Source organism: Anolis sagrei, chromosome 3 (assembly GCF_037176765.1).
Source record: "Anolis sagrei isolate rAnoSag1 chromosome 3, rAnoSag1.mat, whole genome shotgun sequence".
Lineage (NCBI taxonomy): Eukaryota > Metazoa > Chordata > Lepidosauria > Squamata > Dactyloidae > Anolis > Anolis sagrei.
The window spans coordinates 104,241,991-104,256,902 of record NC_090023.1 but is presented as its reverse complement, the minus strand read 5'-3'; the positions used below and the strand labels follow the sequence as shown (position 1 = coordinate 104,256,902).

Sequence of the window (14,912 nt, the reverse complement as noted above, 5' to 3'; positions counted from 1 at the left end):
ATGTGAGTGAACTATAAGTCCAAATTCTATATTCAATCCCCACCAGATCCCTCCAGTATGTTGGCTCTTATGTGCCAAGTTTGGTCCTGATCTGTCATCAGTGGAAAGTTGGAGCAGTCTTGGAAATACGTTGCCTACAAACATCCATACAAACATTGCCTTTTATATTAGATAGATAGATATAATAGATAGATAGATAGATAGATAGATAGATAGATAGATAGATAGATAGATGATAGGGATTAATTGTTCTGAAAGTGTAATATGATTTCCCTCACTATAAAAATAAAATAATAGAAAATGTAAAACTAATAAGCAACTATTAGAAAATAAATCAACAAAATGATCCAAGATAATTGCTGTGGAGTGAAGAGTGTGGGTGTAGAAAACCTCAGGTTAATTAAAAGAGAAAGAGCACAATATTACATATTCCACATAGAATCATAGAATCAAAGAGTTGGAAGAGACCTCATGGGCCATAACAGGAAGATTTCCTTTAGGGAGAGAATTTCAAAACTCTGTGACACCACAAAAAAGGGTCCACAACTTGTCAGTTTTTCTAAACTTTATTGGCATAAAAACCAGAAAATACACATAAACAGTATCATCTAAAATGATTTAGTACCTGTTTGTACACATATACATATAGTAACAGAAAACTAGAATAAGTATCACATATTTCATCATATCATCTCATGGATTAAATCAGATTATCTCCAAATAAGTGCTTTTTGAGATCCAGCATAGTGTAGTGGTTTGAGTGTTGAACTAAGGAGGCTGAAGCCTGTAGTAAATTTGCTTTGGTAACAAAATGGGAAGAAGGTACCCCTCCCTGCAGAGAAGGAGCAACATGTCAACAGCAGGGTGGAAATGCTCCAAAAATTGTGTGTTCTGCAATAGATAAGCTAGTCTTGAAGGTAGGGCTTGCTGAACATGGGCTGAGGCTTGGGCTGGGACATGAGTGGAAACAGATATTTGGCTGAAATTTGCCCCTGAAAACATGTGCCGTAGAATCATGATAGATAAGAAAAACCTATATGTTGTGTGGTTAAGGGGTGTGGGGGCACGGCAGCCTTTTCAAGTACTGTGACCTGCGTGTGCAGTACAGCTGATCCATCTCCTTATGGCCATGATGGAATAAACCTGAGACTGGTTTGCTGTTCAAATCTGGGGAGTGGAAGCTCCCATCTGTCAGCTCCAGCTTCCCATGCGGGGACATGAGAGAAGCCTCCCACAGGATGGTAAAACATCCGGGCAATGTCCTTGCAGATGGCCAATTCTCTCACAACAGAAGTAACTTGCAGTTTCTCAAGTTGCTCATGACATGAAAAAAAATAATCCAATAGCTCAAATACCCACACTGACCACCACTGAACATAGCTATAGTGATGCTACAGGAAGAAAAAGTGGTGAAGACTAATGAAGTGAAAAAAGATGTTGTAATAAGCTTCTTTCTCAGAGGCAAAGGGTGGGGGGTGTGCACTGTAGAACTAATGCAGTTTGATCATGGGAATTGTAGTTTTACAAGTTCTCCAGACTTTTCTGCCAAATACTACTGGTGCTTCACCAAAATACACATCCCATGATTTTATAGCATTGAGGCACAGTCATTTAAAGTGGTGTCAAACTCCATTACAGATCCATCCTTTGTTAACAGAAGTATGTCTATATTAAAAAATGAAGTGTCTGAGATACAGCATATATGTCTCCACGCTCTCCCCATCACAACTTCTCATTTTACAGTTGTTTTGTTTTCTAAGTGGACAAAAGATTTTTAAAAACCGCCTAAAAGGCATCAGGTTGCACATCAGAAAGATATTATTATGCAAGAATCCTCCAACGCCCGATCATTATCTGGAGATGTTCCTCTGGTCACAAAAGCAAGAGATCAGTGCTTCTTTGGTGCTTCCTTTGTGATAGGAATCATCCGCCCCGGTTGTTTTATGAGAAACAAATTGTCAGAGAAATCTTTATCAGCCAAACTGGTGAAAGGTTTAGATTGGAATAGCCTGGGATTTTTCTTCTGATTTGTCAGTTTCTGAAGGGAAGCTCCAGGAATCTGACCATTCCGGATACTCGCTAGGAAAACAAGGATGTTCCAGGGCTCAGAAATACAACTTGATACAGGCAAGAGGGGGAAGAAGGAACTCCTGGCATTCCAGGTGTGAAGGACTACAACACCCATAACACTATGTAACAAAAATTGAAAACAATTCTGTTCCTGGTCTGAAAGTGTTATTTCTTGTTTAACTGTACAGCACTTGCTTTGAACATCATTTTTGTACTCCAGAAACTTTGTTTTGTGGGCTGCCACAAACTATGTTGAATTGAGGTATTCACTGAAAACTATAGCAGAGTATGCTGCAGGATGTCCCGCAAAAACAAAGTTTTGGTAGTGTTATAAATATTTCACATGTTTTATGATAGAAGCAATCAGGAAATGACATAACCCAGGAACAAAAGTTGTGTTACATCAGTAGTTGATGGACCACCAGTGGTCCACAAAAGTCAAAACAAAAATATGGTCAGCGGCCTCACCATTACTACACTGTTGCCTCAAAATCACATAGCAATTGGAGCGACAGGTCTCACAAAACCCTCTTTATAGTGCCAAAGCAGAGTGGTGCAGTGGGTTAAACCTCTGTGCCGGCAAGACTGAAGACCAACAGGTCGCAGGTTTGAATCCGGGGAGAGGCAGATGAGCTCCCTCTACCAGCTCCAGCTCCTCATGCGGGGACATGAGAGAAGCCTCCCACAAGGATGATAAAACCTCAAAATCATCCGGGCGTCCCCTGGGCAACGTCCTTGCGGATGGCCAATTCTCTCACACCAGAAGCGACTTGCAGTTTCTCAAGTCTCTCCTGACACACACACACAAAAAAAAATGGGAATGTCAGGAGGGGAGAGGCTGACTACCCACAAAAGGTTACTACTACCACATCAGATATTAAATATGGTTTTCTGTGGGCAAGCAGATGGTGACTACTGGATGGTATAAGTTCTGTATCAGAAACTAGAGCTGATGTGGTCTATCCAATGCAATTTTCTGAATCAGCAACCCAAATAACCAAACTGAATCTAAAGTTGATGAAAAACTGTTTTGTAACCCTTTTGGTACTAATGTTGGAGAGTGGTCCCTGGTCAAAAAAAAAGAAAAAAAGAAAAAAGGTTGGGAACCACTGTGTTACATAGCAGGAAAACTCACAGCAACCCATAGTGTAATCCTCCAGCAATGGCTGTGTTGGTTGGACCAGATGAGAAAGGATGCCCAAACTCTATGGAGCGCCAAAGCCGGGCATCTCCCTACCTGCGGCGCTCACCTGTGCCCTTTCCCCGCCCCGGGACGACCCCTCCCTCCCTCCCTGCCTCCCTGCCTGCCCTCTCCTTACCGATCTTGGCCAAAGAAGCCAGCAGGATCCAGAGGGTGATCTCGAAAGGCACCTGGACGTGGGGGTAATCCAGGGTGAAGACCTGGAGCCGGGTCTCCTCGACGGGGGTGGCGCTGGGCGCCGGCGGGGTCTCTGCAGGGCCGACGCTGGCGCCCATCCTGGCCTCGGGCGGCAGGCTGTTCCCCGAGAGAGCGGCCACGGCGCAGGGCTGCAGGAGCCCGGCTAGCAGGAGCGCCCAGGGACCCATCGCCCCCTCGCTGCCGCTGCCGCTGCCTCTCCTCCTCCTCCTCCTCAAAGAGCGGCCGGGCTGTGCTCCAGCATGGTCGGGGCCGGCGCTGGGGTGGCACTGCTGGCCGGCAGAGGGAGACAGGCGTCACGCGGAGGAGGAGGAGGAGGAGGAGGAAGAAGAAGAAGAGGGCAGGGCCCGGCACCTGCTGCGCTTCTCCTCCTCCTCCTCCTCCTCCTCCTCCTCCTCCTCTGCTGAGGGCGTCCTCCCCTCGGCTCCCAACTGGGGCTTCTCCTCAAAGCCAGCGCCTCTACCTCTCGCCCCAGGGCGCCCAAGCACGCTTTCCCCCCGCCAGAACAATACAGAACAGGAGTTATTCCTCTAAAGCTGATTCATAAGCAAGCCCCGCCCCGCCGCAGCCGAAGCCCGGACAGGTGCTGCCTCACGCGCCTCGGGCTCCGCTGAAGGTCAGCACGCGGCAGGAGCGCAGAGGGGGGCGCGCGCTCGGGAAAGCCACCTGCCCCAGCAGTCGCAGGCAGGACCTACACTGCTCTAGAATACAGCTTGGAGCTGCATGGTTGGTCAGTGTAGACCAGGCATGGGCAAACTTCGGTGTTTTGGACTTCAACTCCCACAATTCCTAACAGCCTCAGGCCCCTTCCTTTCCCCCTTTCCCTTAAGCCGCTGAGGGGGGAAAGGGAAAGGGCCAGAGGCTTTTAGGGATTGTGGGAGTTGAAATCCAAAACACCTGGAGGACCCAACTTTGCCCATGCCTGGTATACACTCATACCATGAAGTTGAATTGCACTTAACTGGATTATAAGTCTACACTGACCACGTAATGCCTCAGGTTGGATCTATTGCCATACTTCCTAGATTTGGAGCATGGCAAAAGTTCAACCTTGAGGTTACTAGTGCATGCACTATGTCTGTGCATGCATTAGTAACCTCAAGGTTGAACTTCTGCCATGTTCAGAAACTCCAGCTGGTTCAAAACACAGCAGCTGGTTTGGTTACAGCAGTGGTTCCCAACCAGTGGTCCACAAGAATGAAAATGTGGTCCATGGCCTCATCATTAATACACTGCTGCCTCAAAACCACATGAGAGCGACTGGTCTCGCGAAAATCTCTTATAGTGCCGAAGCAACAGGGATGTCAGGAGAGGAGAGGCTGACTACCCACAAAAGATTACTACTACCACATCAGCTCTTAATTATTAAATATGTTTTTCTGTGGGTGAGCAGATGGATGGCATATGTTCTGAATCAAGAACTAGAGCTTATGTGTTCTATCCAATGCAATTTTCTGAATCAGCACCCCAAATAACCAAACAAAATCTAAAGTTGACCAAAAACCGATTTGTAACCCTTTTGGTGCTAATGTTGGGGAGTGGTCCCTGGTCAAAAAAAAGGTTGGGAACCACTGGATTACAGGAACATCTAGGCTAGTGGTTCTCAACCTGGGTTCCCCAAATGTTTTTGGCCTACAACTCCCAGAAATCCCAGCCAGTTTACCAGCTGTTAGGATTTCTGGGAGTTGAAGGCCAAAAGCATCTGGGGACCCCAGGTTGAGAACCACTGATCTAGTCATTAACATATTACCCCTATCCTAAAGTCACTCCACTGGCTGCCAATTAGTTTCCAGGCAAAATACATTGTGTTGGTTTTGACCTTTATAGCTCTACATGGTTCGGGTCCAGGTTACCTACCGAATCACCAACAGTTTAGGTTGTGTACATTAACTTTCAACTATCCTGATAACTTACTATAATTGCCACTTTGTAGATTTTTATATCCACAAAATAAATGCTATAACACGACTTGATGCCACTGAGATATTATCTGTCCTAATGTTGAAAAACTTTCCTATAGTTGGCAGGGTGAAGACAGGAACACTAAACCAATTGGGACAGTCCATTTTTACCTGGAAAGGGAGCTTCCCGACTATAACCAATAACTAAATTTACATTTGGGGGGCAAATGGCATAAGAGCAGGGCACATGATGCACACTAAATATGTGTATCTATAGAATTAAAATACCAATTCACACTTTATTGGAAAGCATACTTGTCTCATCTGACATTGTAGACAGTAATTTCCTATATAACACCTGAATGTTTCAACAGCAACAACTCCCTTGGGAGGAATATGTCACTGGCCAGAGAGCTCTGCATTTATATGACTTACTCACCATGGTATAGTGTTCCTGCCCTAGCCCTGCCAGCTCTGAGATTCTGTGAATAAATAGAATTCTGCTTCCAATAATAGCCATGACCCAATGCCTTGAGTCTTCTGTTGGTGCAGAATTAGATACTACAACTCCAACCTTCTCATGTCCTCAGCATAAGGAATATTGAAAAAAACAGTGTAAAGTTTCTCAACTCTATGACAGCTAACGTTCCTGTTATGGCATTCCATTTTGATTTTTCAAAATCATGTATTGGAATGTAGTGGGAAAATTGCCATGAAAATTAATTTATGGAAAGCTATCCTAAGTCTAATATATAGCCAACTTTACACATTTGAAATGCAAACCTAAATCTAATATGCAAAGAAGCAGCACATGGTTTTAGTAGAACATTAATCCATGCCATGCCTAGTGGCAAATAATGTAATAGAATCTCATGTTCTGACTGAAACTGTGCCCTACAAATGAATGAACTGGAGGTTTTTATAGAGAGAATGTACAAAGGGAGTTTGCTAATAGAAGCCATGACTCAGTTTCTGTCTGCAAATTTGGTATAGTAATATTAACTCTTCAGGATTGTTGAAAAGTAATGGGTGTGAAGGGGTAATAATGGCCAGCATTGTTTTAGTGACATTTCAAAGCGTAGATGCAAAATGTTTACATCTGCTGACACTTTCATAGGGCACCAGGAGATCGCAATGGATGACATCATCAGTCTTCATCTGTCTCTGAGAACATAGCTGGTCACTTCTCTGATCTGAACAACAACTCTCCACCAGCCACTCAATAACCTTGGAGGCTGCCATGATTAAACAGTATCTTGAAAGGAAATTGAGAAGAAAGATGTGACATAGGGCACATCTACACTGTTCATTTAACATGAAGGGCCAGTGAATTAGCTCAGTAGTGGCTAACCGACACACTAAGCAAATCCAGGTTAATGTAAGCCAGGGCTGCTTAATATGGCCTTGAATTCCATTAATTAAAGTCGTGGATTGCTATGAATTCTTCCATGGAATCAAGAACAAACCACAACTTTGTGCCAATGTAAGCAATTGGACCAGTTTCAAGATCCCATGGCCTTCCTATGTTCTCTGTATGATATGTGATCGGAAACAGTCACCGAATTTCCTTTGTCCTAGGTAGCAAGATGGACGGTCCCATCCCTTCCTAGACACTTGTGATGAAGTAAACAGAAAGTGCCGGTGACCTTGCAAATATTACCTTTATTTACTGTAACACATAGAATTCCTAAGGTGTCTGGGGCATTGTAGGAAAAGTAGTCCCAAAAGTAATTTATCCAATCTGTCTTCTGAGCATGTTGATGTTAGTGTGCCTTCAAGTAGTTTCTTACCTATGCTGACCCTAAGGCAACACTATCACAGGATTTTCTACACCATCCAATGTTTCAATGGGTAAGCAAAAATGTGAACCTTAGTTTCCAGAGTAGTAGTGTACTACACCATACTGACTCTCATGCTTTGAACATATGCATCAGAAGTTTTAAAACAGTTTCCACAGGCAACCCCTTGTAGAATGTGTTATAGTTCAAATGGGGTATAATCAAGATGTGTGTCACCACAAACACACTAATATGGAAATGGACTGTACATGTGCTTAAAGCATATTAATGTTATCGTGATATTACATCCTATTTGGACTACTGTAACACATCTTATATGATGCTGCCTTTGCAAACATTTTGCAAACTTTTATTGTAGCAAGAGCGTTGAGATCTGATACAAGGACTCTTTTGGCCCCCCCTATGTTGAAACAGCTTCACTGGTTTTTTGGTTCATTTCTAGCACAATTCAAAATGCTAGCTATGATCTTTAAAACTCTATGCCACTTAGAGCCAGACTATTTAAAGGCTCTTTTATTACTTGAATATAAATATCTGAAAGTTCTCTTCCTCTATGATCCTGAGCACACCTCCTCCAATTCGGTTTCTGCATGAGTCTTACTCATTCCCATTCCAGCCAGGTTGGCCTCTATTATTTTGACTCTGTGTACCATGTCAGTTCCCATCCCTGGTCCCTAATTTAATGCACTCTATATTGGCTTATTTGCAACATGCTCATGCTAATAATACTTTGTCAGCTTACAGTATTTCTTGTATGGCTAGAGGAATTATTGAATATTGTATGAATACTGTATCGATTTTCTAAATACTAAGAGAAGAATAGTGGAAGACAGCAAAAAAAAATTAGAACAATATCAGCCTGTGCTTTATAGATTTTAGAAAAGCTTTTGAGGGGTACTAAATTGCACTGCAAGTGAATGAATTTAGTCAAGGAAGACCCAGCTCTCAGTTTGCAAGTCCATGTTGATTATAGGGTGACTTGAAGATATCTCATTCATAAGTTTGACAAAACTCAAAGTTGACTTGATAACAGTTGGTTGTGTCAGGAGCGACTTGAGAAACTGCGAGTCGCTTCTGGTGTGAGAGAATTGGCCGTCTGAAAGGACGTTGCCCAGGGGACGCCCAGATGATTTGATGTTTTTATCATCCTTGTGGGAGGCTTCTCTCATGTCCCCGCATGAGGAGCTGGAGTCGATAGAGGGAGCTCATCCACCTCTCCCCAGATTCGAACCTGCGACCTGTCGGTCTTCAGTCCTGCCGGCACAGGGGTTTAACCCACTGCGCCACCGGGGGCTCTGACTTGATAACAGTTAACAAATGAAGTGTCAAATGTCCACTTTTGTTTTTGTTTTGAACAGCTGTCAAATCAACTTTGACTAATGATGACCCCATGAATTAGAGACCTCCAAGGATGCATCTACACTGTACAATTAATGCAGTTTGACTCCACTTTAACTGCTACATTTCAGTACTATGGAATCATGAGAGTTGTAGTTTTATAATGTGCTTTTACAATTCTCTACCAAAGTGTGCTGGTGTCTCACCAAAATACAACTCCCAGGGTTCCATAACATTGAGCAATAACAGTTACAGTGATGCCTTCTTCTTATGCTATTGCTTTTGGCCTTCCCAAGTACTGTTGTCTTTTCTAATGAATCATGTCATTTTATTTTATTTTATGATAAAATAAAAGTACAATAGCCTCAGTTGAGACATTTTAGCTGATAGTACAGAATTTTCATAAAACTCTTTCCTAGAACCACATTTCAAAGGATTTGAAATAGTTTTTAAGGATGTGCGACTTGGCAAAAAAGTGCTGCTTTTAGTCCAGTTTTCAGCTCCCCCCCCCCCCCAATTTTGTTTATTGGGAAACTCCCACAATCAGGAGGTGGGTGCCATTTTCAGTTCGGTAAGATTCATTCCATTGGTGCAAATGGGGAAACTTTAGACTCTTTAGGCTTGTGTCTTGGTCGTTTTAGGCCTCTCATGATTACACTTGCCTCTCTTGTAGGCTATATTTACAACTGTAAGCCTGCCAAGTTTCAGAATATTTCACCAATCCATTGATTTTTGGGAAATGTATAAAGTTTGTACCTTTACCAAAGCTCGACTTGAAGTTGTCCTTTACTCTGCTCCAGTAGCTTATTGAAGGGTGTGTTGATTGTGCTTTTCCTGCACAGCAGGGGGTTGGACTATGGCTCATGTGGTCTTCTCCAACTTTTATTATTCTATGATCCGACCTGAAAGTTTCAAATTCTGGCATTATCTGTGGTTTCATTTTGGGTGGTCTCATTCTAGAGTTTTCAAGATAAAATGGGTATATCATGTTGCCTTCTGTTCTGTCCTAATAAGTGGTATCTATAGTGGCACTACCATTGTTCCTGAGAGATTCACCACCAATGTAATCCCCCTCCCTCCAGTACAGCTTCTGACCAATAGCTGTTTAGCACATTTAGCCTGGCTCCTCAGCAAAAGTCTGTTTGACTTGGGAGACCTTACCAGGAGCACTACTACCAGCAGCATGGCCTCTTGCCTCAGGAATATGCAATTCCACCACCACAGAAAGATACTTCACTCTAGAATCACCAGTAATCATATAATCCTAGGTCAGCCAATTAGTTCTCAGTAACAACAAATTTCAAAGGAAAAAGTAGAAGAGGAGTCAGATAACAGTCTTGAGTCAATTCAATTACCAAACTTCCAAATGACAAAAATGTGTCCATGAATCCAACACTGAAATCACAAAGCAGTCCAAAGTTCCAACAGCATTCACAGGTCTCTAGAGCACAAGCTCCAAGGCTTGGTTTCAAACGTTGCAGCCAACAATCGGGTAGCACACTGTAGACCCTTAAATGCTGCTTTCACAGCTGATCCCAGTTGCTGGCCATCTTCTCCGTGAGTCTAGCTGAATGCCTCAGCTAGGACTTTTCTATTTTCTGCTAAGGTACCATTAACTCTTCCTCAGCCTGCTCCACAGATGCCTCTTGAATTTGGTCAGCAGGCTGAGTAGTTGTTGCTTCTGGATGTTGTTGAGGGAGTTGCTGTTTCTGACTGGGCACTATCTCAAAAGCCAAACCCTCATCTATGTTATCCATGAAAGTGCCATTGGTGGGCCATTTTGCGGGGGGGGGGGGGGGGGGGGGGTTACGATTATATCCTGCCTTTACAGTATGGAGGAAGGGGACATATACAGTTCTTGGGGTTTTTTTCTAATCTCAGAGTAATTCTATAAGGTATTTTATGTTCTTATTTTATTTATATTATATACATATCACACCTTTCTTCCTACATGGGACACATGGCAATAAGTGAGGCCCAAGCAGCTTATTGAAGGGTGCTTTGATTGTGCTTTTCCTGCATGGCAGGGGGTTGGACTAGATGGCCTGTATGGTCTCCTCCAACTCTATTATTTCTGTGATCTGACCTGGGAGTTTCATATTCTGGCACTATCTGTGGTTTCATTTTGGATGGTCTCATTCTAGGGTTTTCAGGATCAAAGGGGTATATCCCAGGCATATAGGGGGGGGGGGGGGCTTGAGGGGCTTCAGCCCCCCCCCCCCCGAAATTCTCATGGTGGTTCGCGAAAAACCCTTACTGGTGCATTATTTAAACTGTTATGTTTATTCATTTCATGATCTGATCACCATACTCAATATATCCCATATGCATGGGGGTATTGGGGTAATGATACAAGAAGTTTGCTAGGCCAGACCCTCTTTCACTCAGACTCAGCCCCCCCCGAAACTCAGCCCCCCCCCGAAACCCCCCTGAAAAAAATTCAGCTCCCCCCCCCCCAAAAAAAAAATGAAATCCTGGCTACGGGCCTGCATGTTGCCTTCTGTTCTCCAGGCCCCCAAATGTCTCTTTGGAATATGCTATGATTTCTTTCAACTATTGAAAACTTTGGCCCTTTAAATGTTTTTTGGAGCACAAATTTCATTCAACATTACCTATGCTAGTAAAGATTGTAAGCCAAACAAATGTGAAGGGTTTCAGTCACCCACATCTGCTTTATTTTAAAGAGCTTTTTGTATTATGTAATAATTTTTTAACTGCACTCAGATGAGAGGATCTCTCCTGTGTTAGTCCAGTGGTGCCACTTTGGCTTAGATTGCAGATTACCATATTAGCACCTTCTCTCAATATCACAACACATTCATAAGTGGACAGAACTATATTTCAATGATAAGTCATGTAGTGGGATATAAAAACATGTGGTGACCTTCTATGGAAAATAAATGTTCCTTGGAACATTTTCTGTTCCAAGGAACAGAAAATGTACCTAAGAATTTACTTCCTGAAAATACTAACATACTAAAACTATATGTTTTCTTGGTCACAAGAATAATTGGGAATCTATTATTTATTTACTTTATTTATATACCGTCTTTCCCACCTTGGGGTGGGGGGGGGGGAGAGATTCAAGGTGGTTTCTTATTCTTTTTCTCTTTGAAGACAAAAATATTATGCCCAAATGGACCTGTTGTATGCTTCTATTTTGGACCATCACAATATCAGAGAATGACTGCACAGATAATTTATCAATATATATATACAAAGATGGAGATCACAACATATCTACACAATATTTATTTAATGGCCTTTTAAGCCACAGTAATCTGACTCCCTGTTTAATATTTAAACATAAACTATTTAAAAATTGAAAAGCGAAAAATGTTCTCCTGATGTCATATACCAAACTGCAGCACAATTATTCAGCTCTAATATCCAACCAACATCATATAAGATAAAATACAATTATTTCCCCCCTGTGCAGCTTTGGGGAATGTCACTTTGATATCTGACAATTTATATTCTGATACATTAGACCACTCTGAGTCCCTCAATGAGATAGAGAAGCCGGGATATAAAACAAAATAAATAAATAAATAAATAAATAAATAAATAAAACTAGGATAATAAAACAATTTTCTAACTTGCAAGTATCTTTCTTCAAGCATAATCTGGATATTTCCAAGCATAATTTCCCAAAATATTTACAGTTAATTCTGCCTGAGTGAAAAGATCAGCTGTTAGAAAGAGAAATGGAAAGAGATGAATAATGGTGCATCTGCACTGTAGAATGAATGGAGTTGTCACTACTGTAGCTGTCAAGAGTCAATGCTATGGAAATCCTGGGAACTGTGGGTTCTTTAGGCTTCTCTACCAAAGAGTGCTAGTGCCTACCAAATAGCTTCCCCTGTTAAGATGGTCACCATCCCCAAGTATCCATTGTGTACATTGGACTAATTCTAGTGTGCTAACCAGAGGTAACCTATTAAGCCAATCAAGGACCCATTGCATATTGCTAAACACTGCATCCCTTTCATATCATGCCCCTCTCAGAAGTGGACCATTAAATGGATTTACACTTCAAATGTTTCAATGACAGTTTATTGAATTTTCTGCCACTCAAAAAGTCAACCAACAATGATATCCAACAGGGTCCTGAGCCATTCAGGATGCAGATCCTAGCCAGACAGTTTTTCACCCAATCAGGAGCTGGGTACAGATTTCTTGAATGACTGTCAAATGAAATAAGCATGCTCTGTATTTTCAATTGTGTTATGCCAGTACTTTAGAGTGCTTTCTCTGCTGACATTCTCTCTGGCCATTGAGAATAAACCTCTGCTTTGGTCTTCTACCCATTTGTGTCTGATTTAGCCATATGGGAAGCTAAACATGGCAGGGGGCCCAAATCTGCAGTTTTATATACAGTTTCAAACTGCATTATATGCCAGTGTAGATGGGGCCTAAAGCCTGCTATCTTGTGGTGTGGCTGTAAGATACATTTAGGCTGTGATCCTATAGTCCACTGAATGGCATCCCAGAGCTATAAGGTAGGTCAGTTCCCTCTGAGATAGGACCTCATTAGGAGGACGAAATCCAAAGTGGGACACTCTTCCCACTTCTTCTTAGAACTTGAAAATGCTATTTCTGGACCATTATTCTTAGTGACCATATTGGCTGGGTGGGGAGCTATACATTTAAAGTAACTCTTTTGAATTATCATCATGCCTCCAAGAAGGGAAAGGATTTGCTCCAGCTCTGGTGCTATCAGGAATAGGAATGTTGTTGTTAACAACAATACTATAATAAATGAATAAGTAGAGGGAACTGAGGAGGGGGAGGGATAGAGTAGAAGGAGAGCAGCAATTTCACTCCTCCCTGACTTCTATCTACCCGGCAGAGCTTAGAAAAGTTTGGAGTACTTCAGTTGTGAATTAGGTTTCCCTGCCCAGCCAATTTCAAACCTACTTAAATGACAGGAAATGAGGCCCAAATGAATATTATATGCCCTGTAATAAGACAGGAAATAACAACCTGGCTGTGTCCAAACATCAACAAATCTCCACCTCCTCCTTAGGAAAATGGCTAATATCCTGCCTAGTAGTAGTAGAGTATCAAGTTCCCAAGTGTTATCACAACTGTTGATGTTATCACACCATGGCTTTAAAGCAGGAAGCCCCACATTTATGCTGCTGCAGAATTCTGGAAAATATAGTTTGGCAAGGAATGGACCTCTGTAGTTGAGAATTGAAAAGATCCTGCTCTAAACTACATTCCCCAAAATTTGGCAGGCAGTAGAAATGTGGGGCTACCCACTTTAAATCCCTGCTGTGAAAATGTGGTTAGTGGCTGTTTGGTCCAGGAGTCTGATGAAGCCATTGCCTCCAAGTAAGAATTTGCTCCCTATGAAATTTTCCTTCAGACTCTAAATTTCAGTCATTACAGAGTGATACATTGAAGATTGTTCACACTCAGAAAATATTAGATTGGCTGTGTTCCCATTCCCTTGATAACTTTGTCTATCCACTACCACCCCTTTTGATGCCTAAACTATTAAGTAAAGTTTGAAATTACTGGAATGCTACAAAATTAGATACTGAAGACAAAATTTCATGGGTGGAAACAAAAACTCATATCTGTAGGACCAAGACCTACATTTTGCCCTTCCTGGAGCTGCACCTGATGCTGCCTTTGAGGCATCTATAAGAAAGCATTATGCAAGGAAATATTAGACATATTTTTGTCTAGTATCCCCAAAATAGTCAAAGTGATATAAGCACCACTTTTCTAGCTTGAAGTCATCAATAATTTTCCTTTATATGGTACACTGTTTTCTATGACAAGATACTTTTGAAACATGAACTAATTGCACTGCAACACAAGATATCATTACAGAGCATAGTACACACAAAGCAGGAATGACAGGACAGTGTATCAATCTATGGCCCAGAAAGTCTTACTCCTTATTCCTTCTTATAACACTAAGCAGAAGATCTAGCAGGAAGAATGTCCTGCAAAAAGAAAACATGTGACATTTTAGCATGCTTTCCTATGTCACCAGTGGTTAACCTGAAATTTGACTATGGGACAAAGAAGATTATAAGACAAGAATGCAGAACAAGCCATCATTTATGTTATTTAGAGGTACACTGCCTCTAAAATTAGCAGTAAAATATAACTTAACTACCATGGCCAGTCATCATTGATAAAGATGTCATCTTTATTGACCTGTAGAGATCAAACAGATCAAATGTATTTATCTGAGGCCCAATCTACACTGCCATATAAAATCCAGATTTTCTCCTTTGAACTGAATTACTGTATATACTCAAGTATAAGCCAACCCAAATATAAGCCAAGCCACCTAATTTTACCACAAAAAACTGGGAAAACGTATTGACTTGCATATAAGCCAAGGGTAGGAAATGCAGCAGCTACTGGTAAATTTCAAAATAA

The 14,912-nt window shown here is 42.0% G+C and overlaps 1 protein-coding gene across 1 annotated transcript in view; it reads right to left on the bottom strand.

Moving 5' to 3' along the window:
• Positions 1 to 3,743, bottom strand: part of SLC9A2 (solute carrier family 9 member A2) — a 40,541-nt gene extending 36,798 nt beyond the window's left edge. The window contains exon 1 of the mRNA XM_060769731.2: positions 3,390 to 3,743. Within this exon, the coding sequence (XP_060625714.2) occupies positions 3,390 to 3,636 (247 nt within the window). The 5' untranslated portion in view covers positions 3,637 to 3,743. The remainder of the gene's footprint in view (positions 1 to 3,389) is intronic.
• Positions 3,744 to 14,912: the final 11,169 nt, after the last annotated feature.